Below are 26,225 nucleotides of genomic sequence, written 5' to 3'. Positions count from 1 at the left end.
CCAAATATCTTAACATTCTTATTGTATAGCTCTCTGGCCAGTTTGCTCCCAGACACACATTCAGGATAAACACATACTCAACATTAAATTATTATTTATTTTTCAGGTTTAAAAGGTTTCAAAATACGTATGTACAAGCTAAATAAAACAAACTACCCTCAGAGAACCAATGTAGAGCAGAATACATAAATACACAAGACCTGTTTTATAGGATATGAAAATGATAATGTCATCAAATACAAAGAAAACATTCAACCAAGGTAGGCAAATCAGGCCATCTTGGCAAAGAATGGATTAAGGAAGACGGAGCGGACAGAGCCCCTAGACACCAGGACAGAATTTCTTCTCCGTGCCGCCCAGCTGCCTGGCTTTCCGTTTCTGTGCGGTGTTGTGGACTTCTGAGCCTCTGGCCTCTGCTGGATCATCAGGCGTCTCCTCCTCATCGGCCTAAGGAGGAGCAGATAGTGTAAAATACCACGAGGCTCACACGGCACCAGGGAGGACAATGAAGCTCTGTGATGATGTTTCCAAGCACCTCTGTGTTGCCTCTCGTATATACTCCCTCCAAAGGCGCCTTCCTCAATCTTTTGTACAGTCACACGCCGCAGAAGGACATTCTGGTCGATGACGGACCATGTACACAAGTGGTCCACTAAGATTAACAGCATGTAGCCTGGCTGTGCAGAAGACTACACCATCCAGGTTTGCGCAAGCACCCTCTCTGATGTCCACACAACAGCGAAATCGACTAAGGAGGTATTTCTCAGAACATGGCCCCATCGTTAAGCAACGCATGAATGTATTTCAGTTTTTTATTTCTTTGCACGAGTAACACATAACTGCTACTTAACTCCGTCTAAAAGACGTTATAACTCAGTAAGAACCAGAATGTGCTAATCTCTGTGTTCCTGCAATTTGTTTTGTTAAATGAGGAAACCCTATCAACTGCCACTGGGGAAGTTTTTCCTTCTCCTTTCTTCCATGAAGGGTCCCAAAAGAAATGTCAATCTTCCCCTTTCCCGTGCCCCTCTAACTGCTTCCCAATTCCTGCCCGTAGTCCTTTATCAGTGTTAAAAAAGAAAACTTAGAGAACAGAATGAGTCACCTCTCATCTCTCCATACTACCCCAAGAATGCGAAAACAATTAAGTAGATGCTGCCTGCCCTCTGGTGTTGTCAACTGTTAGGAAAAAATCGACTTGGCTGAGCTACTAGGCTACTTTGCTGAATAATAATTTAAAAGGTTGTGATAGGAGAAAAAGATCAACTAGCCATTCCACAGTATAGTACAAATTCGGCAAATCTAATAAATACTTATGCATCTATACACACACACTTACGGACTAGCAACAGGTGCAAAATCAGGGCTGCACAACATCATACCTTCGGCTTCTGTCTTGCATGCTTCTCCGTCCACTGCCTGGCATTCTTGAGGAAGACTGGCTTGTTATATTTAAATTCTGAGGACTGGGAGGAAATCAGAGAAGCGTCAATGGAGAGAGAAAAGATTCGCAGTGGTAAGCTCCAGTGGCTACTGCTTCCTCAGAAATGGAGCCGGGACAGCGAGAAGGCTGGATGCGGCGCAGAGGAAGCGCGTATACTCACTATGTCAGCCATGAGCGGGTCGTCGGGGTTGGGCTCTGACATGAGCAGCTGAATGGAAGTCAGCACAGTCGCAATGTTGAGGGATGGTCTCCAGGCTCCCTACACAGACAGACAGGTAGCTACTTTTGTCTTACTAACGATGTGATACTGTAATTCAGGTCTTACAGACGAGGACCACAGAGTGCTACAGTCAACCCCTGACCCACCACTCACTTTGGGCGGCAGTTTGAGAACATCGAGACATATCCTTCCAGCGGAATCAATGTTTGGATGATAGATTGGAGTCAGAAATCGGATCTGAGGAGGTTCAAATGGGTACCTGTGAAAGCCCAGGACAATAGGGAATTTTCATTGTAATATTGCTTCTTAATACATATAAACAGCTTCTTGTTGTCTGGTCAGGAAGACAGCCTGTGAGAGGCAAACCTTTTCTCCCTCCAAATTTTTATGATGAAAAGTTACAAACAATAGAAAAGTTGAAATAACACTCATATACCACCACTTGATCAAGCCACGTCACCGTCTAAACACGTCAGCATGAGTCATTCTCCTATATAACTGCAATATGATCAGCATACCTCTGAAAAAAGACAAAACTATTCCCCAATATCATCTACTATTCAGTTTCCTCAATTGTCCCCCCAGTTTTCTTACAGACGGGTTTTGAGACCAGGATCCGACTAAGATTGTACCTTGCATTGGTTATTACGTCTCTTTAGCAGAACATAAACCTTGGGAATCTGCAGTCTATCTTCAGAACTGATGCACCACATGATTATTAAGCTGCTTCTCTCAGCACTTTACCGTGTTTGGCCAGGATCTGGCCTGGTGAGCAGATGTCTACACGTCAAGGGTTGGACGTCCATCTCTTCCCTTCCCCACTCTGCACAAAACTCCACCACTCACTTGGTGAGAGCCTTAAAGGAGGCTTGAATTGAAAGGGCCTTAACGTGGAGACAGAAAGTTGAATGGTGACTGCCAGGGGCCGGGGGAGTCGGGTGGGGAGTTCCTGTTTAATGGGGATGGAGTTTCAGTTTGGGAGGATGAAGAGGTTCTGGAGACGGCTGCACAACAATGTGAATGTCTTTAATGCCACTGAACCTTACACTTAAAACGGTTTAAATTTTATGCATGTTTTACCACAATGAAAAAGGAGGGCCCTTAAATCTGATCTAGCTCAATTTTAGAGAAGGAAACTGAAGTCCAGAGAGATAAAATAACTTGCCTAAGGTCACATTAAGTCATAAGACAAGGACTAAAATCCGGGTCCTTGAACGCCTACCTTTAACACTCTACCACACTGCGCCGTCGTCCACTAACCGTGCTTTGCCCCTAAGTTTAGAATCTAATTCACACTAACCTCTCAGGAACGATAACTTCCAGCTTGAAAACACCTTTTTCATAAGGTGTGTTGGTCCCACCTACTATTTCTTAAAAGAAAAAAAGAAGAAGTTAAAAGGGAATTGGATGATTTGAATTCCCACACCACATGGACCTCCTGAGGTCTGCGGTCCTAATAGCGGGGCTGGGTCCTGGACAGCAATTCTCTCTCGGGGCCTCAACAAGTCCTCACACAATGCACCACTGTCCCCAGCAGGTGATGGTGTCAATGAAGGGCACACAAGATCTGAAACGGAACTGCAAGAGGCTGGCCACAGATCAGATACCAGCTGCAGACGTGTTTTGTTTGGCTACAGTATTCTAGTCATTTCTGTTTCCGGTCTGGCCTGACAGATATTTGAGATGGGGATCTTTGGTCTAAACACTGCTTCAGAGCTCATGCTCAAGTCTGGGCTATCAGTCAGCAGAAGGTGTAATACAAGGCCCAGGAAGAAACGTCAAGCCAACCTTTTATAATGTAAACAAACGAGGGCAGGAAGATGGCAGGGCACTGTGACCTCGAGACTATTCCCTGCTTTACTAGAATATACAAACGTCTGAAATTCAGCACAACCTTCAGGAGGGTCATGACTCATCAGAGGCATGATGCGATACTTACGAGCTCGCAGATCATCCATTTGGTCCTTATCTTGCCAGCATGTGATGCCTGGGGGCGGCTCTGTGGCTAACAGGTTCAGCTCTCTCTTCAGACGCGAAGCTCTCTGCATGATCCTCAAGTAACAGGAACCACACACGGCTCACTGCTCCACACAAAGAGCTTGCTGGGCTTCATGAGGGAGAAAAGGGGCAACGAGGCAACAGTCAGCTACAGTGACTGGCGTTTTGGCACACGGCTTCAATTAGTGAAGGTCAAACAGATTCCTCGTATTAATCCCTATTCTAAGAAGGAAATCTGGGTTTCGTCCATTTCCTTCTTGTTAACCAGTCAAGCAAATAAATTTTAAAAATAAAGTATAAAAAAATGCAAAAGTCCTACAAACAACAAAATCTACGTTTAAATTAATGTCTGTTTCCACCGATAAACTGTAAACTTATGAGGCAGAGCCTGGCTCTGATTTTGCTTGCCACTGCATCCTCAGCATGCCTGGCACAGAAAAGGACTGGACAAATACTAGCTGTAGAAGTCTATGTATGCTTTGAGGAGAGCAAGGGGAATGATACAGATAGTCAACACTCTGAGATACAGTCATGCATCACTTAAAGATGGGGATACGTTGAGAAATGCGTCGTTAGGCAATTTTGTCCTCGTGTAAACATCACAGAACGTACTTACACAAACCTAGATGGTATAGCCTACTACACCTGGGCTAAATGTACTAACATTATGGGGCCACTGTCACATATGCGATCCGTCATTGACCAAAATGTCGTTATGTGGTACACGATTGTATTTATAAGATAAAGCTTAAATGTCTGAGGTGTTCTCCATGTATTTTGGATTCCATAAATCCTCTCGGTTCTTCAAGGCTCCCACTCCATCAATTGTTCCATCTTTCTCTAGTATTTCCAGTCTTTCCTTCTTTCCATCAACAAATATGCTCAAAATCTCTCTCATCCAAAACAAACCCCACACACAAACCCACTCACTCTCTACTAAACTCTAGTTCTTCCTCCCGCTAAAGCTCAAAGAACACAATCTTTTCATACATGAGGTACAAATATCATTTCCCCGTTTGTGGTTTCTTTCCATTTTATTCCTGGTGTCTTTTGATGAACACACACTCTTAATGTAATCAACTTTAAAATCTTTTCCATTTATACTGTTTGTATATTAAAATTTTCCTTACCCCCAAACTTAAAGATGTTTTCTTATATAGTCTCCTAAATGTTTTACAATTTGCTTCCACATTTAAGTCTTTACTCCAGCAGGAATTGATTTTTGTGTAGAGTGTGAGGCAGTGGTCCAATTCTGATTTTTCCCATATAAATAACCAATTGTCCTAGTCCTGTTTATTGAAAAGCCCATCCTCTCCCTGCTGATATTGTCACAAGTTAAATTTCCATACATGCGTGGATCTGTTTTGGGATTCTCGAATTCGTTCCATTGATCAATTGGATTATCCCTGAGTCAATATCCCACTGTTTTAATCACTGCAGCTTATTAATAAGACTTGATATATGGCAAGTGGAGTTCCTCCATCTTGTTCTTTTTCTTCAGAAACATCCTGGTCACTCTTGGTCCTCTGCTTTTCAATATAAATTTTAGAATCAGCTCATGAAAGTCCACAAATATATACATACTTACACACATAGAAACCTGTTGTGATTTGGATTGTAATTGCATTGACTCTACAGATCAATTTGAGAATTGACGTCTTTATGATATTGAGTCCTACGATCTCTGAACATGATATGTTTAGGTCTTTTTGATGCTTTTCAATAGTTTTCCAATTTTCTCTATAAGGGTTTTTTTGATTTGGCTTTTGTTAGATTTATTTCTAAGTGCTTTATATTTTTGTTACCTTTTTAAATTTAATTTTACCGAGGTTATAACAGTTTATAACATTGTGAAATTTCACGTTGTACATTATTGTCAGTCACCATATATGTGACCCTTTACCCCTTACGCCCACCTCCCAACCCCCTTCCCCTCTGGTCACCACTAATCTATTCTCTTTGTCCATGTATTGGTTTATCTTCCACATGAGTGAAATCATGTGGTGTTTGTCTTTCTCTGTCTAGCTTATTTTGCTTAACATCATACTCTCAAATTCCATACATGTTGTTGCAAATAGGACGATTTTGTCTTTTTTATGGATGAGTAGTATTCCATTGTGTGTGTGTGTGTCTGTGTATATATATATATATATATATACACACACACACACCACATCTTTATCCATTCATCAGTCAATGGGCACTTGGGTTGCTTCCACATCTTGGCTACTGTGAATAATGCTGCAATGAACTTAGGGGTGCATAGGTCTCTTTGAATTGTTGATTTCAAGTTCTTTGGATAAATACCCAGTAGTGGGATGGCTGGGTCATATGGTATTTCCACTTTTAAGTTTTTGAGAAATCTCAATTCTGTTTTCCATAGTGGCTGCACCAGTTTGCATTTCCACCAGCGGCATATGAGGGTTCCTTTTTCTCCAAATCTCTCCAACATTTGTTTCTTTCTTAGTAATTACAGCCATGCTAACAGGTGTAAGGTGGTATTGATTTGCATTTCCCTGATGATTGGTGATGATGAACATCTTTTCATGTGCCTGTTGGACATCTGTATATCTTCTTTGGAAACATGTCTGTTCACGACCTCTGCCCTTTTGATAGGATTGTTTGTTTTGCTGTTGTTGAGTTGTATGAGTTCTTTATCTATTTTAGAGATTAACCCCTTGTCAAATATATGATCCGCAAATATTTTCTCCCAGTTGGTGGGTTTTCTTTTCGTTTTGTTCATGGTTTCCTTTGCCTTGCAGAAGCTCTTAAGTCTGATGAGGTCCCATTTGTTTATTTTTTCTTTTGTTTCCCTTACCCGAGTAGACATGGTATTTCAAACATCCATCTAAGACTGATGTCAAAGAGTGTACTGCCTATATTTTCTCCTAGGAGTTTTATGGCTTCACATCTTACCTGCAAGGCTTTAACCCATTTTGAGTTAATTTTTGTGTATGGTGAAAGATGTGTGGTTTTACTTCTGGGATTTCAATTCTGTTCCATTGATGTGTGTGTCTGTTTTTTGTACTAGTACCATGCTGTTTTGATTGCTGTAGCTTTGTAACATATTTTGAAGTCAGGGACTGTGATGCCTCCAGCTTTGTTCTTTTTTCTCAGGATTGCTTCAGCTATTTGGGGTCTTTTGTTGCCCCATATGAATTTTAGGATTCTTTGTTTTATTTCTGTGAAGAACATCATTGGGTTTTGATCCATCCAGCCACTCTGTGTCTTTTGATTGGGGAATTCAATCCATTTACATTTAGAGTGATTACTGATATATGAGGGCTTAATGCTGCCATCTTATCACTTGTTTTTTGGTTGTTCTGTATTTCCCTTGTTTCTTGCCCATGTATTTCAGACTGCCAATTCACTTTGGTGGCTCTCTATGATGGTTTTCCCAGTTTTCTCTTTATTTGTCATTTGTGTCTCTCTTCTGATTTTCTGTGTAGAGGTTACCGGGTTGTTTGTATAAAAGATCTCATAGATGAGATAGTCCATTTTGTGATACCCTTTTACTCCCTTAGTCTAACCAGGTTCCATCTCTTTCCTCTTCCCCTTCTAAGTTGTTGTTGTCATAACTTATTTCGTTTTGTGTTGTGATTGTGTGGTTAAAATGAAGTGATTATATTTAATCTTGATGTTTTCCTTCCCTTTATCTTTAATGGTATAATTAAGTGTTTGCTAATGTGTTCTGGCGGAGAGTTGCAATTTTCTGATTTTGTCTCTCTCCTTGCTCAAGATTTTGTAAACTCTTCTTTTTTTCAGGTATGAGGATCTTCTTGATTATATCTTGTAGGTGGGGTCTTGTGGCAATGAACTCCCTAAGCTTTTGTTTTTACTTTTTTTTTGAGGAAGATTAGCTCTGAGCTAACATCTGCTGGCAATCCTCCTATTTTTGCTGAGGAAGACTGGCCCTGAGCTAACATCCGTGCCCATCTTCCTCTACTTTACATGTTGGATGCCTACCACAGCATGGCTTGCCAAGTGCTGCTGTGTCTGCACCCAGGATCCGAACCAGCGAACCCCAGGCCACCGAAGCGGAACGTGCACACTTAACTGCTACAACACTGGGCCAGCCCTCAGCTTTTGTTTTTCTGGGAAAGTTTTTATTTCTCCATCATATCCAAAGTATATTTTTGCTGGCTACAGTATTCTTGGCTGAAAGTTTTCATCTTTCAGAATTTCGAATATATCATTCCACTCTCTCCTAGCCTATAAGGTTTCTGCTGAGAATCCACTGAAAGCCTGATAGGGGTTCCTTTGTAAGTTATTTTCTTCTGTCTTGCTGTCCTTAATATTTTTTCTTTGTCATTGACTTTTGCCAGTTTTACTAATATATGCCTTGGAGAAGATCTTTTTACATTGATGTGATTAGGAGTTCTATTAGCTTATTTTACCTGTAATTCCAGCTCCTTCCCCAGATTTTGGAATTTCTCAGTTGTTATATTTTTGAACAAGGTCTCTGCTCCTTTCTCCCTCTAGGATACCTATAATCCTTAATACCTATAATCCTCAAATAAGAAATGTTGCATTTCTTGAGTCAGATATTTCTTGGAGAACTTCTTCATTTCTTTTTAGTCCTCATTCTCTCTCTTCCTCCATCTGAAGCATTTTTATATTCCTATTCTCTAAATTGCTAATTCTATCCTCCATAATATCAGCTCTGTTATTCAAGGACTCGAGATTTTTCTTTATCTAATTCTTTGTGCTTTCATCTCCAACATTGCTGATTGGTTTTTCTTTATAGCTTCAATCTCCTTTGTGAAGAATTGCCTCTGTTCCTTAATTTTGTTCCTGATTTCATTGAACTGTTTTTCTGAATTCTCTTGTAACTTGTTTTTTATGATAGCTATTTTGAATTCTGTCACTTAGATTGTAGCTTCTGTGCCTTCAGGATTGATTTCTGGGTGTGTGTCTTTTTCATTCTGGTCTGGAGTATTAATGTACTTCATACTATTTGATGGGGTGCAGTGGTGGCTTCACATAGCGATAGTACCTGGTCGCAGATTCCACCTGCTGCCACTGGCGGGGGGTGGGCAGGAGCTGTGCATTCTGAGCCCACCGCAATCCCTGTCAGCTGTGCCTGTCCAAGCCTGGGGCACTCCCTGTGACTGCAGCAGCCCTGGGTGTGTGTGCGGGGTGGTCTCCTACTGGACGAGAAAGCAATCACACAGGATCTCAGGGATGCTGCCGCTGGCTTCCATAGTCCCACTGAGACGTCCCCCCTACCCCCTGCCCAGGGCTGTAGCAGTACTATGGGCATTCACAGCAGCCAGGAACTCGTTCACCCAGGCACGCAGATCAACCACCGTCTCCTCCTAGGTTGCACCAGCCATTGTGCTTGGTTGGCAGGCCCTCCACCCTGGGTCCAAGCTTGGGCTGCTCCCTAGCAACCGCAGTGGCACTGTAGGCACTCCCACCAGACAAGAAAGCAATCATGTGGGGGCTCAGGGCTGTCGTCACCTGTTCTTGCAGTCGCACCAAGGCACACACCCACTCTTGGGGCTGCAGCAGTGCTATGAGTGTTCCAGCCAGGAAAGCACACGTGTGCAGGGCTGCTGGCGGGCTGGAGAGTGCTCACCTATCTCCACCACCTCCTTGGGGGTAGTCCATCCCCCTTCAGAAGTACAGCTGCATGGGTCTCTCAGGCGTTCTGAGGTGCTGTGTGGGTGTCCTCCACTGATCAGTGAGTGTCCATTTAGTTGTAGGTCAAAGGAGGAGAGACAAAGGGAACAGCTCACGTCACCATGTTGCTGACGTCACTCTTGCTACCTTTTTAAAATTCTATTTTCTACCTATTTCTTGTCTATGTAAATACAAGTGATTTTTAACCAAAACCTTAATAATGCTAATGATGAATCCATTTGGGTGGTGGGGTGGGGATGGTAATCCTGCATGGCCAGTCATATCTGCAAATAATCAGTTATTTCTCCCCTTCTAATCCTTTTCCTGCCTTCTATTTTGGCTAGAACTTCCAGTACAATGTTGAATAGAAGAGCTGATAGCTGGGATTCTCACCCTATTTCTAACCTTAAAAGGAGAACTTTCAACACTATGCTTGTGGGTAAGATTGGTGTATAATTGTTTCTAATTTTCTTCTTGTCAGGTATCAAGGTTATGCTAGCCTCCTAGAATGAGTTAGGGAATGTTGTCTATTTTTACATACTGTGGAATAGTCTGGGAGATGATTTGTTCCAGGATGCTTGGCAGAACTCCATCTGGTACTGGTGTTTCCAATGTGAGAATATTTTTAACTTTAATCTAATTTCTTTAAATATTAGGGCATTACTCAAGTTTTCTATTTATTCTTGAGTCAACTTCGGCAAGTTAAATTTTTCCATAAGTTTATCTGTTTCATCCAGTTTTAAATTTACTTGTATATAGTTAGCTTTTTGTTCTGTGTAGCATCTGTAGTTATGCATACATTTTCATTTCTAAAATTGTTTATGTGGGCCATATATTTTTTTGTCTGATGAATCTTGCCAGGCATGTGTCCATTTTACTAGTCTTTGCAAAGAACATTTTATCATTCCTCACTGTTGGAAATTTTGTATTTCAAAAATTTCTGCTATTTTTATTGTTTTCATCCTTCTATTTTCTTAGTTTTTCTCCTTTTTCATACTTAGGTTGTATGCTTAATTGATTTTCCACTTTTTTCAACTGTAAACATATGAGATGACACACTGCCTTCTAAGTACCACACACCCCAAAGTTGTGATGTGTACACTATTTATTCTTCTATTCTCAATATTTTCTAATTTTCATCATGATTTCTTCTTTGATTTACTTAGAAACAAGTTTCCTAATTTTCAAACATGAGGGAGCTTCCTAGTTATGTTTGTTATTGATTTCTAATATGTAGTTTTTGATATCCTTTGAAATTTGTTGAGTCTTGCTTTATTGTAAAACATGTAGTCAAGTTTTATAAATGCCCTACGTTTGCTTAAAAGGAATGTCTATCTCAAAGTTACTGGTGGCAGTGACCTATATGTGCCCATTAGAGAAGCTTGTCAGTTATTGTTCAAATCTTGTGCATCCTTACTGATTTTTTTCTCCTGGGTGATTTATCAATTATTAAGAGTGATGTTTAATTGAAAGATCATTCTGATGTGAAATCTCTAACCTTTCCTTGTAGTTCCATCAATTTTTGCCTTATATATTTTAGGCTGGGGCATTAGATACATACAAGTTCAGAATTACTACATATTCTTAGCAAATTACAGTTTTTTTCATTATTAGAGAACACTCTATCCCTAGTAATGCTTTTTCCTTAAAGTCTATTTCATGTGAAAGCTATCCCAGCATTCTTCTGGTTGGTATTTGCTTGAGATCATTTTCCATCCTTTTATTTTCAACCTTTCTCTATCTTTAGGCTTTACACGTGCCTCTCGTATATGGCTGGATTTTTAAAACCCAGTCTTCCTATCTTTATCTTTTAACTGGTACATTTAATATATTTACATTTAACAACGTACTAGTGATCTATTGCTGTAGAACACTCAAACTTAGTGAATGAAAATAACCAGTTTTCCTTGTTCCTAATGCTCGGGTCAGCAGGTTGAGCTGGGTTCGGCTAACAGTCATTCGGAGGCTCCACTGGCAGCTGAATGGACCAGGAGCTCTGAGCTGGGGCGGCTCCTCTCTACTCCAGCTTTGCTGGGAGGGCTGGCAAAGGCACACTGCACAGGGGCATCCACATAGAGTTGGGAGGAATTCTTGCCATCTGTACCAACAACCCACCACGTCATAATTACTGATATACATAGATTTGTTCCTGCATCTTATTTTGTATTTTCCACTTGTCCTTCTTTTTCTAATTTTCTTTTTCTCTTCTTTTGGGCTGATTAATTTTCTCATCCCATTTTCCCCCTGTACTAGCTTGAAAGTTATAAACCATATTTTGTTACTTTAAAAAATTATCACACAGATTTTAATGTGCACATTTAACTCATCAACGTCTAGAGTTACCAGTACCTGTACTGTCCTCCCAAATGATACACGGACATTGGAATGATTGAACCTGGATCACAACCCCCACTCCTGACTTACACTGCTTTGTATTTAATTCTATCATTTTCTTTAAATCCAACAACGCACTGTTATCATTATTTTATATAGCCAAAGTTTAAGAAATACTGAGTGAAAAATTTCCAAATATAATTTTTAAAAGTAACAACCTACAGACCCAGGAAGATCAGAAATAACCAAGAAGGATAAATACAAAGAAAACTACACCTAGGCATGTCATAATTAAACTGTTAAAATCCAAGATAAAGAAAAAAAATCTCACAGCAGTCAGAGGAAGAAAGACACATTACATATAGGTGAACAATGATAAGAAGACAAGGGTGTTAAAAGTGACATAGGCATATTCCATATGTTCAAGAAGTACTGAAGAGCATGAGAATGTTAAGGAGAAATATGGAAGATATAAGAAAAGACTCAAAGCAAGCTTCTAGAAATGAAAAATACCATGTCAGAGACTAAAAATATACTGCATGGGATTAAGAGCCGACTACATATTGCAGAAGAAAAGATTAATGAATTTTAAGACCTAGTAATACATACAATCCAAAATGAAACAGAGTAAAAACTGTCAAAAAATGAACAGACCCTCATCAAATGCTTGTGGGGACATGGAAACCTCTGGTTTCAGAGTACTTAAACTAAGTTTTTCCAGCAGTTACCAAGGAGCTTAAAGATCTCACTAGGTTAGAAGTACAAAGTTCAACTGTGGCCCAGGAGAATGGTAGTGATGCGGGGTCGGTGAGCCGAGGAGTCGAAAGAAAGATTTCTTAGACTCTTAAGATCTGGCAGTAGTGCTCTTTTATTTAGAGAATAGTGTAGCATGGGGACAGGACCCATGGGCAGTCAGAGCTTCTGCTGCCCCCGCTGGCATGGGGACAGGACCCACGGGCAGTCAGAGCTTCTGCTGCTGCCCCGAGTTGAGGGTTAGGGCTAAATTTAAGGCATAGGTATATGATTCATCTCTTTACAAGACAAAGGAAAGAACATGAAAAAAAGTTAAAATGGTATCAGTGCGGGTGGGGTCTGGTCATTGGGTGATCCCATGACTTTTAGACAAGAATCAAATCGGATTAAGTCAAGGTTAGAAAGGTTAGACGCCACCACCCTAAACCAGTTACATGAGATTGCCAGACAGCAACCAACTTAAGTTCTTGCCTTCCCCATTAAGAGCTTCTAGTGATAAGACCATTCCCCCTTCTTCCTGGCACAGAGAGGGAGACATGTTCACAGATAGAGGTTTCCCTTAGAAATGTAAATGTTTCCCAACAAAGGGGCAAACAAATTCCACTTCTTGGAGCCTGAATCTCATCTGTAGTTTTAAAACTAACCAGCCTAAAAATCCTCATCATAAGCCATTTTAAAATTAAGCAGCCTAAAAATCCTCATCAGTAGCATGGATGGGAGTGTCGAGACAGTGTTCCAGAGGCAAAAAGAGTATGAAAGAGAAGACTCCTCATGTCTTTGGCTATCCTGAGCAAGGTGAAGAAGCTTTAAAAGATGCAAAATTTACTTATTGGATATGAGAGAGTCTGCCAGCTCCTTCTACGAGTTACTGACTTAAATTATATATTATTTAACTTTTGCAATAGACTTATATAACAAGAATGGTTTAAAGACATGACGTGTGGTAAGAAAACAATTCTGGGTGAATAAGGGCAATAGGCATTCTAAGTATTCCACATACCAGAACCTCAGATAAAACTGTATTTGTAAAATTCTTAATCAAGGGTTTCAATGGTAGTGATAAGACAGGTTACAAAAATCCACCAAAAGAACTCTATGTTTTATCCACCACACGTTTAGCACTGAAGGGACTTTAGATATTATTTAATTCAATACTTTTTTAATATAGATTATAAAAAGACAAAGAAGTGAAATGGCTTGATGTTTCTGTTTAAAAATTAATTAATGGTTATCTCTGGATCAGTGTGACTAGGAGTAACTTCTTTTTACTTTTTTTCCTACAATGATATTATTTTTATAATGAGAACAGTTATTATAGAAAAAACAATATCTTATTTTCCTTTAAAAACAATTTATGGAGCTCCCTGAACCTGTTTGCCAGGTTGTGCTCAATTTCTAGCTTCTAAAATCTTTATTTCTCCTCAACTGCGATTTCTCAACTACTAAGTGCAATCCCAGTGTCTCCAGTTGTACGAGCTTTAGCACAAAGGCTGCAAGACGTGACATCAGCTCACCCTTGCGAATTGTCCAGTATCTTAACTGTGGCAACTAAACCTATCTTGATAACTTGTCTAATAGCACAAAACCTGTAAGAACAGGAGCCTACATTGCACTAGCAAATTTCATGTTCCAAGAGAGTCTAGACTAGGGTTGTCAGACAAAATACAGGATGCCCAGTTACATTTGAATTTCAAATAAACAACAAATTAATTTTTAGTAGAAGTTAGGTCCCAAAAAAGGAAAAAAGAAAAGGACAGAATATTAGTGAGCTATAGGATAACATTAAACAGACTAATATACATGTAACTTGAGTTGGGACTGAGGGAGAAAGCAGAAAAAAATGTTTGAAGAAATAACTGCTAAGGAGTTCTCAAATGTGATGAAAACTGATGAGGATTTTTAGGCTGCTTAATTTTAAAATGGTTTATGATGAGGACTTTTAGGCTGGTTACTTTTAAAACTGCAGATGAGAAGCAGGCTTCGAGGACTGGAATTTTGCTTGCCCTTTTGAGAGACATTTGCACTTGTGAAGGAAGGGGGGATGACCTTGTAGGGACCTGAAATTGGCCACCCCAGGATATGTCTCTTTGGCATCAGGATTGTTTTGGGCTGATTGCTTTCGATAAACTGGGACAGGGAAGGAGGCTCTGGGGAATGGAACTTGCCCTTGTTGGGACACATTTACATTTGTAAGGTAAATCTCTATCTGTAAAAGGTGCCTCCCTCTCTGTACCAGGAAGAAGAGGAGAGATGACCTTGTCCCTAGAAGCTCTTAATGGGGAAGGCAAGAACTTAAGTTGGTTGCTGTCTGGCAATCTCATGTAACTGGTTTAGGGTGGTGGCGTCTAACCTTTCTAACCTTGACTTAATCCGATTTGATTCTTGTCTAAAAGTCATGGGATCACCCAATGACCAGACCCCACCCGCACTGATACCATTTTAACTTTTTTTCATGTTCTTTCCTTTGTCTTGTAAAGAGATGAATCATATACCTATGCCTTAAATTTAGCCCTAACCCTCAACTCGGGGCAGCAGCAGGAGCTCTGACTGCCCGTGGGTCCTGTCCCCACGTACCAGCTCTGCCTGCCCATGGGTCCTGTCCCCATGCCAGCGGGGGCAGCAGCAGGAGCTCTGACTGCCCATGGGTCCTGTCCCCACGCACCAGTTCTGCCTGCCCATGGGTCCTGTCCCCATGCCAGCAGGGGCAGCAGCAGCGGCCCTGCCTGCCCATGGGCCCTGTCCCCATGCCAGCGGGGGCGGCAGAAGCAGTGGCAGCAGAAGCTCTGACTGCCCATGGGTCCTGTCCCCATGCTACACTATTCTCTAAATAAAAGAGCACTACTGCCAGATCTTAAGAGTCTAAGAAATCTATCCTTTGACTCCTCGGCTCACCGACCCCGCATCAAAAACTAGAAACTTACAGATTCATGATGCTTCAAGGAACCACAAGCACAAGAAATATGAAGAAAACACAAAGACCCATCCTAATTAAATTGCAGAAAAGCAGTGATAAAGAGGAAACTTAAAAAGTAGCTGGAGGAAAAAGAGCCCTGATTACGTAGAGAGAAACAAAGATAAGAAGGCAGCAGACGTCTCTTCAGAAACAACGCATGACAGGAGACAGCAGGACATATTTAAAGTACGCAGAGAGAAACTGTTGATTTAGAATTCTATATCTGGTAAAAATTAAGGAGATAAAATGGAATAATGAAACCTAAGAATAAATCTTTGTGACCTTGTGTTGGGCAAAGTCTTCTTATATAACAATACCAAGAACATAAGAGAAAAAAAAAAAATAAACTGGATTTCACCAAACTTAAAAGCTTTTGTACTTCAAAGGACACCACGAAGAAAGCTGTAAGACAATACAGAGAAGGGGAGAAAAGATAAATCATTTACAAACATTTACAAATCTGATAAGGGACTTGTTTGTTTATATATAACCACATATATATATTTATATACATAAACAAAGAGAATATGTAAATAACTCAAAAATAAAAAGACAACTCAATTAAAAAAGGGACAAAGGATCTGAATAGATATTTCTCCAAAGAAGATATACAAATGACCAATAAGCACACAAAAAGATGTCCAACGTTATTAGTCACTAGGGAAATGAAAACCAAAACCACAATGATAGGTAGCCTCACAACCACTAGGATTGTTATAATCAAAAAGATAGTATCTAAGAGTTGGTAAAGATGTGGAGAAGCTGGAATCCTCATAGGTTACTGATGGGAATGCAAAATGATGCAGCCACTTTGGAAAAGAGTCTGCCAGGTCCCCAAATGTTTAACACAGGGTTACCTTATGACCTTGCAATTCTGTTCCTAGAAATACTTAAGAGAACTGAAAACATATGTCCACACAAAAATCTGTAAATGAATGTTCATAGCAGTGCTATTCATTAAAGGCAAAAACTGGAAACAACCCAAATGTCCATCAACCAAAGAATGGATAAACAAAATGTTCTATGTCCATACAATGGAATATCATTTGGCAGTAAAAAGAAACAAAGTACTGACGCAGGCTAATGCTAGCACATGGATGAATCTTGAAAACTTTATGCTAAGGAAAAGCAGCCAGTCACAATAGGCCATATATTGTATGATTCCATTTATACATGTCTGGAGTAGGGCAGTGACTGCTAACACGCAGTGTTTTTTTATCACAGGAGGTGATGAAAATGGATTGCACGGATGGTTGCCCAACTCTGTGAGTGTGCTAAAAATCCATGAATTGTACACTTTAACAGGTGAACTGTATGGTATGCCAATTATATCTCAATAAAGATGACACAAAAGCCTGGAAACAACCCAAATGTTTATCAGCAGGTGAATGGATAAACAAACAGTGGCATAGCTATAAAATGGAATACTAAAAAGGAATGAACTAGTAACATACGCAACAACATAGACAAATCTCAAAATAATCATGCTGAGTGAAAGCAGCCAGCCAAAGAGAGTATATACTGCTTGGTTCCATTCACATAAAATCCTAAAAAAACATAACGCAGTCTCCAGTTGAACCTGGCTCAACACAAGGTTGACATAAGGGAAGCCATATTGTAGAAAAGAGACCCTATTGTAACTTTGAATGACCTCTGATTAACTAGCCCAGGGATGCTCTGTAGATTTTGTGGTCCCTCCCAGCCACTTTAAGGTGACAACTTTGTTCTTTTGATCTCTCCAGGAACATGATGACCCCGGGGGCAGAGAGCCTATGCTGATAAGCCATCATCAATGACAACTGAAAGATCTGGGTCGAGGGCATTGTTCCAGTCTCTGATGCATATCCACTAAACAAAGGGCTATCAGGAACTGGGACCAGATGTCTGCCCCCACCTGGAGATCAGATGGGGCCCCACCCAGAGACCAGCCCGGGACACAACCGCCTGCAGTCTTGGTTCTGTGAGTGCGCCATCTTCCCTCTTGCCAGCCAGCCATCACAAAGAAAGCCTTTCTCTCCCACCAGCTCGCCTCAAGTCTATGGGTGTGTCCTGTGGCGAGCAGAGGGCCCCCTTGGGCGGTAACACAATAACAAAGTAGATCACTGGTTATTTGGGTGGGGAGTGAGGGAAGGGGTGGGAAGGGATTACCAGGGGACAAGAGGAAACTTTAGGAGATGTTGGATACATTCACTATCTTGACTGTGATAATGGTTTCTTAGGTGTATATTTAAGTCCAAACCTATGAAACTGTTCACCTTAAATATTGCAGCTTATTGTATATGTTGTATTTTAATTAAGGTGATTAAAAAATTATCTTGAGTAAAAAGCTAATCACGAATGCTACAGAGATGGAAATTTGTAGCAGTTGAAAAGTTTAAGAAAAGGAGAGTTCTTAACCAGAAAATAAAAGTTTAGGATATACCAAGGATTGAAACATTGTACTTCTCTAATGCTTAGATCTGAGAATAAAACCACATACACTTTAATGTAAATGTAGAAAAAAGTGATGTGTGAAATTACTATGTTGGGTACTTCCATCAGTGCAAAAATTATTCATCCATAATAGTAAATGCTTTTTGAGATAAGCTTTGATAAAAATGGTAGGATTTATTTTAATAATCATATTGATGAGGATTTTTAGGCTGCTTAATTTTAACACGGTTTATGACGAGGATTTTTAGGCTGGTTACCTTTAAAACTACAGATGAGAAGCAGGCTCTAAGGAGTGGAATTTGCTTGTCCCTTGGTTGGGAAAGATTTACATTCTAAGGAAAACCTCTATCTGTGAAGATGCCTCCCTCTCTGTGCCAGAAAGAAGGGGGATGGCCTTATCTCTAGAAACTCTTAATCAATGCCAGAGGCAAGAATTTAAGTTGGTTACTGTCTGGCAACCTCCTGTAACTGACCCCCCCCCCCCATCCTCCTTTTTCTTTAGCTGAGGATAAAATTCAAGCTGTGACTTCTGCCATTTACTCAATCTGGTTTGATTCTTATCTAAAAGTTGTGGGACCTCCAAATGGCCGGACCCTACAGGCACTGATACCATTTTAACTTTTTTACATATTCTTTGTCTTGTAAAGAGATAACTCACATACCTATGACTTAAATTTAGCCTTACTCTCCACCCAACTTTGCAGCAGAAGCAGCAGCGGCTCCTCCTGCCCGTGGGCCCTGTCCCCACGCAGCAGCCTGATTGCTCATGGGTCCTGTCCCCATGCCGGCAGCAGAAGCTCTGACTGCCCATGGGTCCTGTCCCCATGCTATTCTATTCTATTCTCTAAATAAAAGAGCACTACTGCCAGATCTTAAGAGTCTAAGAAATCTTTCTTTCGACTTCTTGGCTCACCGACCCCGCATCAATATGAATGACTTCAAATCTGGCATTTATAGAATCAAGGATCTGAATCATTTACATTTCCAAGTTACATTTTACGAGAAAATAAATGCTATAGTAAATCTGAAGATTCAAAAAGATGTCAAGATAGAGCCCTATTATATGTTGAAGGCCCAAGATACTATATAGATATAGTTAATAACTTGTCTTTTCTTCAGTTAGACAGAAAGCTCTTAGAGGGTAAATTTCTTATTTTTTCTCTTATGCTTAGACAAGTGCCTGGCTTAAGAAATGTTTTCAAATAAATGGAGAGAGATTAAGTGGGAATGTTATGACAACAGGTCACCTTTGCAAGCAAAGCCTTATGTGGACACACAGTCTTGGCATGGTCACATGTCAGGATCTGCCTTTTAGTTTTGTAGTCTAAAAACTCAATTTGGCAGTAAACCTAGATTCGATAGGGCTTAGATGTACTAATTCATACCAAGCTCACTCACAAAGACTTAAACATTAATTAAAAGGCGAATTTATTAATTTGTAAAACTACAGTAAAAATTTTAATTCCACACATTCTCTCAAGTTACTTCTACTTGGGAAACTGATTCTAATCAGAAGATTAGCCGGTGGGCACAGACTGTAGTTAGTTGATGGTTTAATTTATGATAATCATAAACTTATATTGGTGCCTCTATTTTAACCACAGGGATATGTTCAAAGGAAACTAAATTTGCATACTAGTCAGGTCAAGACACACCTGAATCCTGCTGCAAAGACCAAATGGTCCTTTGGTTCTTTTTCTAACCTCCAGGCATGCTGCTACTCCACAATAACAGTCTCTTTCAGAAATACTAAATAGAATTGATACTATATGTGAGTTCACATGCTAAATACAATCAATATACTGCAAAGGTCTTTCATACAAATCATTGTTTAAACGACTTCCAAATTTCCTTAAACATACCTTTAAGACCATCATCTCTTGGAGCAAATTAATCACTAATTAACCTCATCTTTTACATACAAATTCTTACCACTTTTTCTCAGTAGGCAAATACAGAGAATCAATGACAATAAAACAAGTATCCACAAGTAAGAAGTAATGGTAAAGGGATTAGCACAGGGTGAGAACAAGCAGGACAAGCTCCCTGAGGAGGCAGGCAGACTCACCCCAGCATATTCACATATAGGTCCATGGCCCTATTGGCCCCAAGGTCATCAATTACTGCATATTCTGTGGGCATGAAGGTTCTGTAACACCCAGCTCCAAGCACCTTTGCAGCCTCAAAGTCAGCAAGGACTCCCCACAAACTCGGGCTTCTGCCACAGGGACCTATTCCTGGTGCGCAAGAACGTCTCCTCCTGTCCCACACCTGCAGGACGAGCAGCCCCCTCTCTCCCACACCTGTGGGACGAGTGTCTCTCCCCCATCACACTTGCGGGATGAGAGTCTCCCACTCTCACACCTGCAGGACGAGCGTCCCTCTCTCCCACACCTGCGGGACGACTCTCCCCCATCACACCTGCGGGACGAGCGTTCCTCTCTTCCACACCTGCAGGACGAGTGTCCCTCTCTCTCACACCTGCGGGAGGAGTGTCCCTCTCTCTCTCACACCTGCGGGACGAGTGTCCCTCTCTCTCTCACACCTGCGGGACGAGCGTCCCTCTCTCCCACACCTGCGGGACGACTCTCCCCCATCACACCTGCGGGACGAGCGTTCCTCTCTTCCACACCTGCAGGACGAGTGTCCCTCTCTCTCACACCTGCGGGACGAGCGTTCCTCTCTCTCTCACACCTGTGGGACGAGCGTCCCTCTCTCTCTCACACCTGCGGGACGAGCGTCTCTCCCCCTATCACACCTGCGGGACGAGCGTCTCTCTTTCACACCTGCGGGAGGAGCGTTCCTCTCTCTCACACCTGCGGGACGAGCGTCTCTCCCCCTATCACACCTGCGGGACGAGCGTCTCTCTTTCACACCTGCGGGAGGAGCGTCTCTCTCTCTCACACCTGCGGGACGAGCGTCTCTCTCACACCTGCGGGACGAGCGTCTCTCTCTCTCTCACACCTGCGGGACGAGCGTCTCTCTCTCTCACACCTGCGGGACGAGCGTCTCTCTCTCTCACACCTGCGGGACGAGCGTCTCTCTCTCTCACACCTGCGGGACGAGCGTCTCTCTCTCTCACACCTGCGGGACGAGCGTCTCTCTCTCTCACACCTGCGGGACGAGCGTCTCTCTCTCTCACACCTGCGGGAGGAGCGTCTCTCTCTCTCTCACACCTGCGGGACGAGCGTCTCTCTCTCTCACACCTGCGGGACGAGCGTCTCTCTCTCTCACACCTGCGGGACGAGCGTCTCTCTCTCTCACACCTGCGGGACGAGCGTCTCTCTCTCTCACACCTGCGGGACGAGCGTCTCTCTCTCACACCTGCGGGAGGAACCTCCCTTGTCCTCCAAGGTCTCTGTTTACACCACCGACGCCGCCGCGAGCAGTCTGAGGTAACTGAGGAAAGTCCGGACAACAGAGCGCGGGGCGCGGGCGCGCGACGCACACGCAGGAACACGCACACGCACGCAGGCCCACGGCGAGCGCCCGCGCCCTCCTCCGTGGGAGCAGCTCCGGCCGCGGCGGGAGGGCGGCTCGCGGGCGCCGGCCTCCACGACCCGACGTGCCGTCCGCGCCTCCGCTCCACCGCGCCTTCTCGGGCTCCCTTCCGCAGGGAGGACACCCCCACGCCAGGCAGAACCGGGGCTCCCTGCCCCGACACAGTGACCTCCGCCGGGAACCCCCTCCTCACCTGCGCCCTCCTCTCGCAACGCAGCGGCCAGTGAACTGGCGGCTACGGCGCCTGCGCGAGCCCGGGCGGTTGGGTCGCCCCGCCTCCCGCCCGCGAGACTGCGATTGGCCCGCAGCAGTTCCGGGAGAGGAGCGCGGCCTCCTATTGGTCAGCGTTCCGACCCGGCCCCAGCCCATGCCGCTTTCGAATCGGAGCGCGCGCCGGGGACGTCCACAGCGCCCACGTGGCCGCGCAGAGACGCCCGCGGGCGCTGCGGCGGCTGCACAGTGTAGGGGGACCCGTGCGGTTCCACGTTCGGTTACGCGGTCGACTCTGCTTGTCAGCGCAGGGAAGGAGCTGGAAATCACTCAAAGGAGAAACAGCGAAAGGAAACGGAGATGCTTGATGTGGGGAAGGGCGTACGTGATGCTTCTCTTCATTTGTTTTAAGCATTTTTCATCTGGAAGAGTTTCCTGCTTCAGGGGACGCGTCTAAGACCAGTGGATGAAGGTGAAAGGGATGCAGAATTTGGCTCAATAAGGCATTCTAGCAGTTAGAACTCCGAAGAACAGAACTGGTCAACCTGGGAGGTAGTCAAGTCTCCCATCGCTGGAAGTTAGTTAGGGATGGCGCGGGAGGGATGCTTGCATTGGGTGGAGTTTGGAAGAGATGACTTTCAAGCCTTCTTCCGACTCTAAAAGTGTGGTCCCACCTGACCAAGGAAGTACCCGGTCATAGCTGAGCCAGCCTTGACTTCTCGAAGGTTCCTCTGCCAGTGGTGCATGCTCCATGACCTGACTTGAATCTAAAGGACGTGGCTGGAACTTGACAAGCCTTTGGGAATGCTGTGGGTGGAAAAAAACCGCACTAAGCCCTCATCTCGCTGCTCTCAGCTCATCATGTGGCTTTGGAACAGTGATGGCGTAGGAGTAATGGCCAGTCTTCCTAAACTTACAAACCAGTAGAATTTTGGCCACTGCAGTGATTTCTGCATTTAGTTCAAATTGGTGTTAAGTGGCAACTGGTTCCCCGTGACTACTGCAAGGTATGTTCTCTCTCCTCCAGTGACCCACACATTCACCAGGACTCTGTCTGGGGTTCTACGCTGGGGATCCTCGCTGGTCGTAGGAATGAACCAACTAAAGTAGCTTCTGAGTTATGGGTATAACGCGTCCTTTTACTGTCCAGCCTAATTTCCAGTTAGCTGTTGGGGTTTTGGTTTATTGTTAGCATTAACTAATTGTAGTGAAGTGTTTCCTGTTGTAATTCTGGACGTGGCTGCTTGTTTTACTACTGCTACTTTGTGTTTTAATCCCTTCAATGTCGTCTCTGATTTTCTTCCTATCCCAATTGTAATTGTATCTTAATTAAAGTTCTGTCCTCAGAACTGAAATTGATTACTTTCTTGGGTGGTTCTCTGAGAAAGGAGGCTTAAAAATATCTTTTAGAAAAAGTGGGAACTGTATTGAGTCTGATGGAAGGGAGAGATGGCCTGTAAAACAAGCAAATAGCTATAGTTTTGACAACCAAAAGAAAGGATTGGTTAAGGAAGAAGAAAATCAAAAGAACTCCGTGGGCTAAATGTACAGTTGCCATTTGTCCACCAGAGGGCGGTATGTTAACTGGTGGGAATAGAGGCCAGGCCGAAAGATTTTCGTAAACTGTGTACAGGTGTCATTGCTTTTAAAAACGGAGTATTCTAATATTGTAATTTATTTTTTTAAGTGCAGATGTGGAGAATTATTATTTAATAAAAATTTCATCACTTTATATCAGAATTTATATGCAGCATAGCAAGCTCAGTGCATTTAAAAGTACAAAAATTGTATTTTATTAATACACAGGATTATTTGTCAGGATATACTTGTATGTAAAATATATTTTCTTCAGAGTATTTATATGGGAAACCTAAACTATCATGTTTGTTTAATGAGCTGATTGTATAAGTTTGCTCTCAGAGAGCCGTGGTTGGGGGAAGATGTTTCAGAAAAACTTACATGATTTTAATTTTGAAAAACTTTTTTTTAAACGATTATACATACATTAATTTTGTTGTAATTTTTGTGGCATAAATTTTCTTTTGGCTGAACCAGTTAATCAGATTATAATAGTTATTACTGCTTTCTGTAATCGCGTAGCTGAAAAATACATTCTTCTCCTTCCAGGTGGGTATGCATTTAAATTATCCAAGGATCTTAGCTACTTATATTTTTTAAAAAATCTGCAAAGAGGATACTACACTCTTAACTACCTCAGGGGGAAAAAAGCAAATTAGATATGGTAAGGAAGTTCTTCCTGAGACGGAATTTCTTCCTGTTGAAATTTAAGTTCACAACTCTTAGGAAAGCAAGGATTTAACCTGGGCTTAGCCAATTTTAGCTTATTTATACACCTGGAACCAGAGAGTTCTTCTTTTCTGATTTTGAATGCAAAAAGAACACAGCCATAAGAAATGTAACATTATTGATTCCTGAAAGTTTTACCCTAGTGTAAAAATCCTTATTAGAAAACCAGTATGTCAGTAAAATAATACAGTTCCATGATACATACTTTTTTTGAGCAGCTATGGTGTACCAGGAGCATAATATGGAAATGATGCATATGAGTTGCTGTCAGAGAAGTGCTTCCTGAAATTTCAGCAATTTGCTTTCTGCCAAAGCCTTGCTCCTCTCTCACGTTTTGACTTCCTTGCCAGATTGGCAGAGTTAAGCTTATGTCTATTGAAGAGAGTTAGGCTTCTAGCCTAACTCTAACTCTAGTTAGGCTTCTACCGTTTCCTATTTTATTGGATATCAGTGTTTCTTTTATCCTATAGGGAGAGTTCTATTTTAGAGTTTGTGGGCAATTTTAATTATCAGCAAGAGGCTGAGTGGGAATAAGAAGGGGTTCCATGTTGACAAGTTCCAAAGTAAAACTCATACAGAATTTTTAATTGCAATGAATGATGATGCGTGACAAGTTCTATGGTGACTGTAAATTAATGGACATAGCAAGGTAAACAAGGCTGTATAAACTATACATTATTACACCTTATTTTTAATCACATTGTTATTCACAGTTCACAAAGATGCTGTAAGACAATTACTATTTATAAAGTATTTACAAATACCTAATTAAAGCATATTGCGGATAGACAACATTATTAAACATAATATTTTGCATTTATATGTCACTTTTCATTTGATCCTCAGTTCACCCCGGGAAATTGAGGCACAGGCAAATGTTCAGGTGATAGAATATAATAAAGTTTCCCTTTACAATGACCTAATCATTTTTGCGGTATTTTTTAATGAAAAATTTCAAACCAATACAGAAAAATTTAAAGAACCTAATAATTGTCTATGTTCTCTTTCAATATAGATGACACATTTAATTATATTTTGTCCAGGGCTAAGGCCTTGGGACGTATAGTTATTACATCGATCTGATAGGTATTGTAATCAAGTTCACGGTTTGTATGAGAATGTCCTACTTGCTGTCTTAGGAGTTTAGGATGCTCCGTAGTATGTTTTTGTAGCTTTGGGGAAAAAAATCATGGGTGACGAGACATCCATTCTGTCTCCTAAGAATTTAAGATCCATGGAAAGGGTACAGAAGGAGGAGGAAGGAAGAAGGGAAATTAATATTTATTGTGAGCCGATATATGCTAGGGTACTGGGTATCCTTGTATATACAGCATTATCTCATTTAGTCCACACTACTACCCTGTTATTCCCACTTTACAAATAAGGAAACAGGCTCGGAGACGTCAAGTCGCTTGTTTAGGGACGTGAATTCAATCTAAATTTATGCTCTTCCCACTAGACCTGGACGCATCCTTTGCAGGATCTTTTCGGGGCCTGGAATATAAATGTCACGTTGAAAACATTCATGTGTAATATGTAACTGTGTCTGTGTCTGTGCATGCCCCTCCTCCCCACGCACATTTACGTTTACATTATCAGTACACGTTAATGGATTATACGTGATAATGGGAATAAAACCGTAGATTTAGAACCAAGTCATGGATTTGCGTCTTTCAAGTACTTTATGAAACTAGGAGTAATTACTACCCCTCTTCTACTTCGAAGGACCGATGTGATCATCAGGGAGCCAAGCTGAGTGGGCGTCACAACAAGAATAAACGACGACTTCCAAGTGTCCGGAGAGGTTGGCGCCGCTCGGGCACGGCCGCCTGCGCGCCCCCCGCCCCGCTGCATCCCGGGACTTGTAGTCCCGAAGGCGGCGGAGGCGCTCACTACAAGTCCCGCGAGGCCCAGAAGCGGCCGCGCGTGCGTGTGGACGCCGAGGCGCGCGGGCGGGGCCGGGCGGGAGGAGTAAAGATGGCGGCGCGCGCGTCTCCGCCCTCTGCTCCCGGCTGAGGCGCTCTGAGGGGCGGCCGGACAACCCGAGCGGCCCGCGCGGCGTGGGGCGGGAGGGCGGCGGCGGCGGGCGCGAGCCATGGCGGAGCTGGAGCACCTGGGCGGGAAGCGCGCCGAGTCGGCGCGGGCGCGGCGGGCCGAGCAGCTGCGGCGCTGGCGGGGCTCACCCACGGAGCAGGAGCCCGCCGAGCCCCGGGGCGCCGGGCGGCGGCCGGGGGCGCGGCGCGGGAGCCCGCGGGTGCGCTTCGAGGACGGGGCTGTGTTCCTGGCCGCGTGCTCGAGCGGGGACACGGACGAGGTGCGGAGGCTGCTGGCGCGGGGCGCGGACGTGGACACGGTCAACGTGGACGGCCTGACCGCCCTGCACCAGGTAACCGGCTCCCGGGGTCCGGCCGGGGGAGGCACTCGGGCCGCGGTGTCACCGGCCGGCT

General features: G+C 42.8%; 2 protein-coding genes across 25 annotated transcripts in view; one reads left to right on the top strand and one right to left on the bottom strand.

Annotated features, from left to right (window-relative positions):
* UBE2T (ubiquitin conjugating enzyme E2 T) lies at positions 1-21,557 on the bottom strand. Of its 7 annotated transcripts, none has more exons than XM_014843183.3 (7): positions 21,455-21,557; positions 3,604-3,771; positions 2,965-3,034; positions 1,818-1,923; positions 1,605-1,703; positions 1,383-1,466; positions 1-447 (listed from the first exon to the last, which is right to left on the bottom strand). In XM_014843183.3, the coding sequence occupies exons 2-7, from the start codon at positions 3,710-3,712 to the stop codon at positions 322-324; spliced, it is 594 nt and encodes a 197-aa protein (XP_014698669.1). In that variant the 5' UTR covers positions 3,713-3,771; positions 21,455-21,557; the 3' UTR covers positions 1-321. The 7 variants fall into 7 exon arrangements, with proteins under 7 accessions (XP_014698669.1, XP_044618621.1, XP_044618622.1 ...); XM_044762686.2 differs by lacking the exon at positions 21,455-21,557 and adding an exon at positions 21,027-21,259; XM_044762687.2 differs by lacking the exon at positions 21,455-21,557 and adding an exon at positions 21,057-21,259.
* Positions 21,446-26,225, top strand: part of PPP1R12B (protein phosphatase 1 regulatory subunit 12B) — a 206,298-nt gene continuing 201,518 nt past the window's right edge. For 15 of the 18 annotated variants that reach the window (XR_011499407.1, XM_070501531.1, XM_070501530.1 and 12 more), the window contains exon 1: positions 25,737-26,164. Coding sequence is in view for 15 of the 18 variants with exons in the window: in XM_070501531.1 (XP_070357632.1) it covers positions 25,874-26,164 (291 nt within the window). In the remaining 3 variants the exon portion in view is untranslated. Of the gene's footprint in view, positions 22,479-25,736; positions 26,165-26,225 lie in introns of those variants that run through there. The other 3 variants (XM_070501536.1, XM_070501535.1, XM_070501539.1) reach the window with 3 other exon arrangements.

Source organism: Equus asinus, chromosome 30, assembly GCF_041296235.1.
Source record: "Equus asinus isolate D_3611 breed Donkey chromosome 30, EquAss-T2T_v2, whole genome shotgun sequence".
Lineage (NCBI taxonomy): Eukaryota > Metazoa > Chordata > Mammalia > Perissodactyla > Equidae > Equus > Equus asinus.
Note: the sequence above shows the minus strand (reverse complement) of the source record. Positions and strands in the feature narration are given on the sequence as shown.

Bases quoted from the DNA above. Each gene is read 5' to 3' on its own strand.
- UBE2T (XM_014843183.3), bottom strand. From the start codon at position 3,712: ATGCAGAGAGCTTCGCGTCTGAAGAGAGAGCTGAACCTGTTAGCCACA. The intron at 1,924-2,964 runs GTTAGTGTGAAT...GGGCTTTCACAG, and splicing joins GAAGTTATCGTTCCTGAGAG to GTACCCATTTGAACCTCCTC. The intron at 448-1,382 runs GTATGATGTTGT...GCTCCTCCTTAG, and splicing joins ATGCAAGACAGAAGCCGAAG to GCCGATGAGGAGGAGACGCC.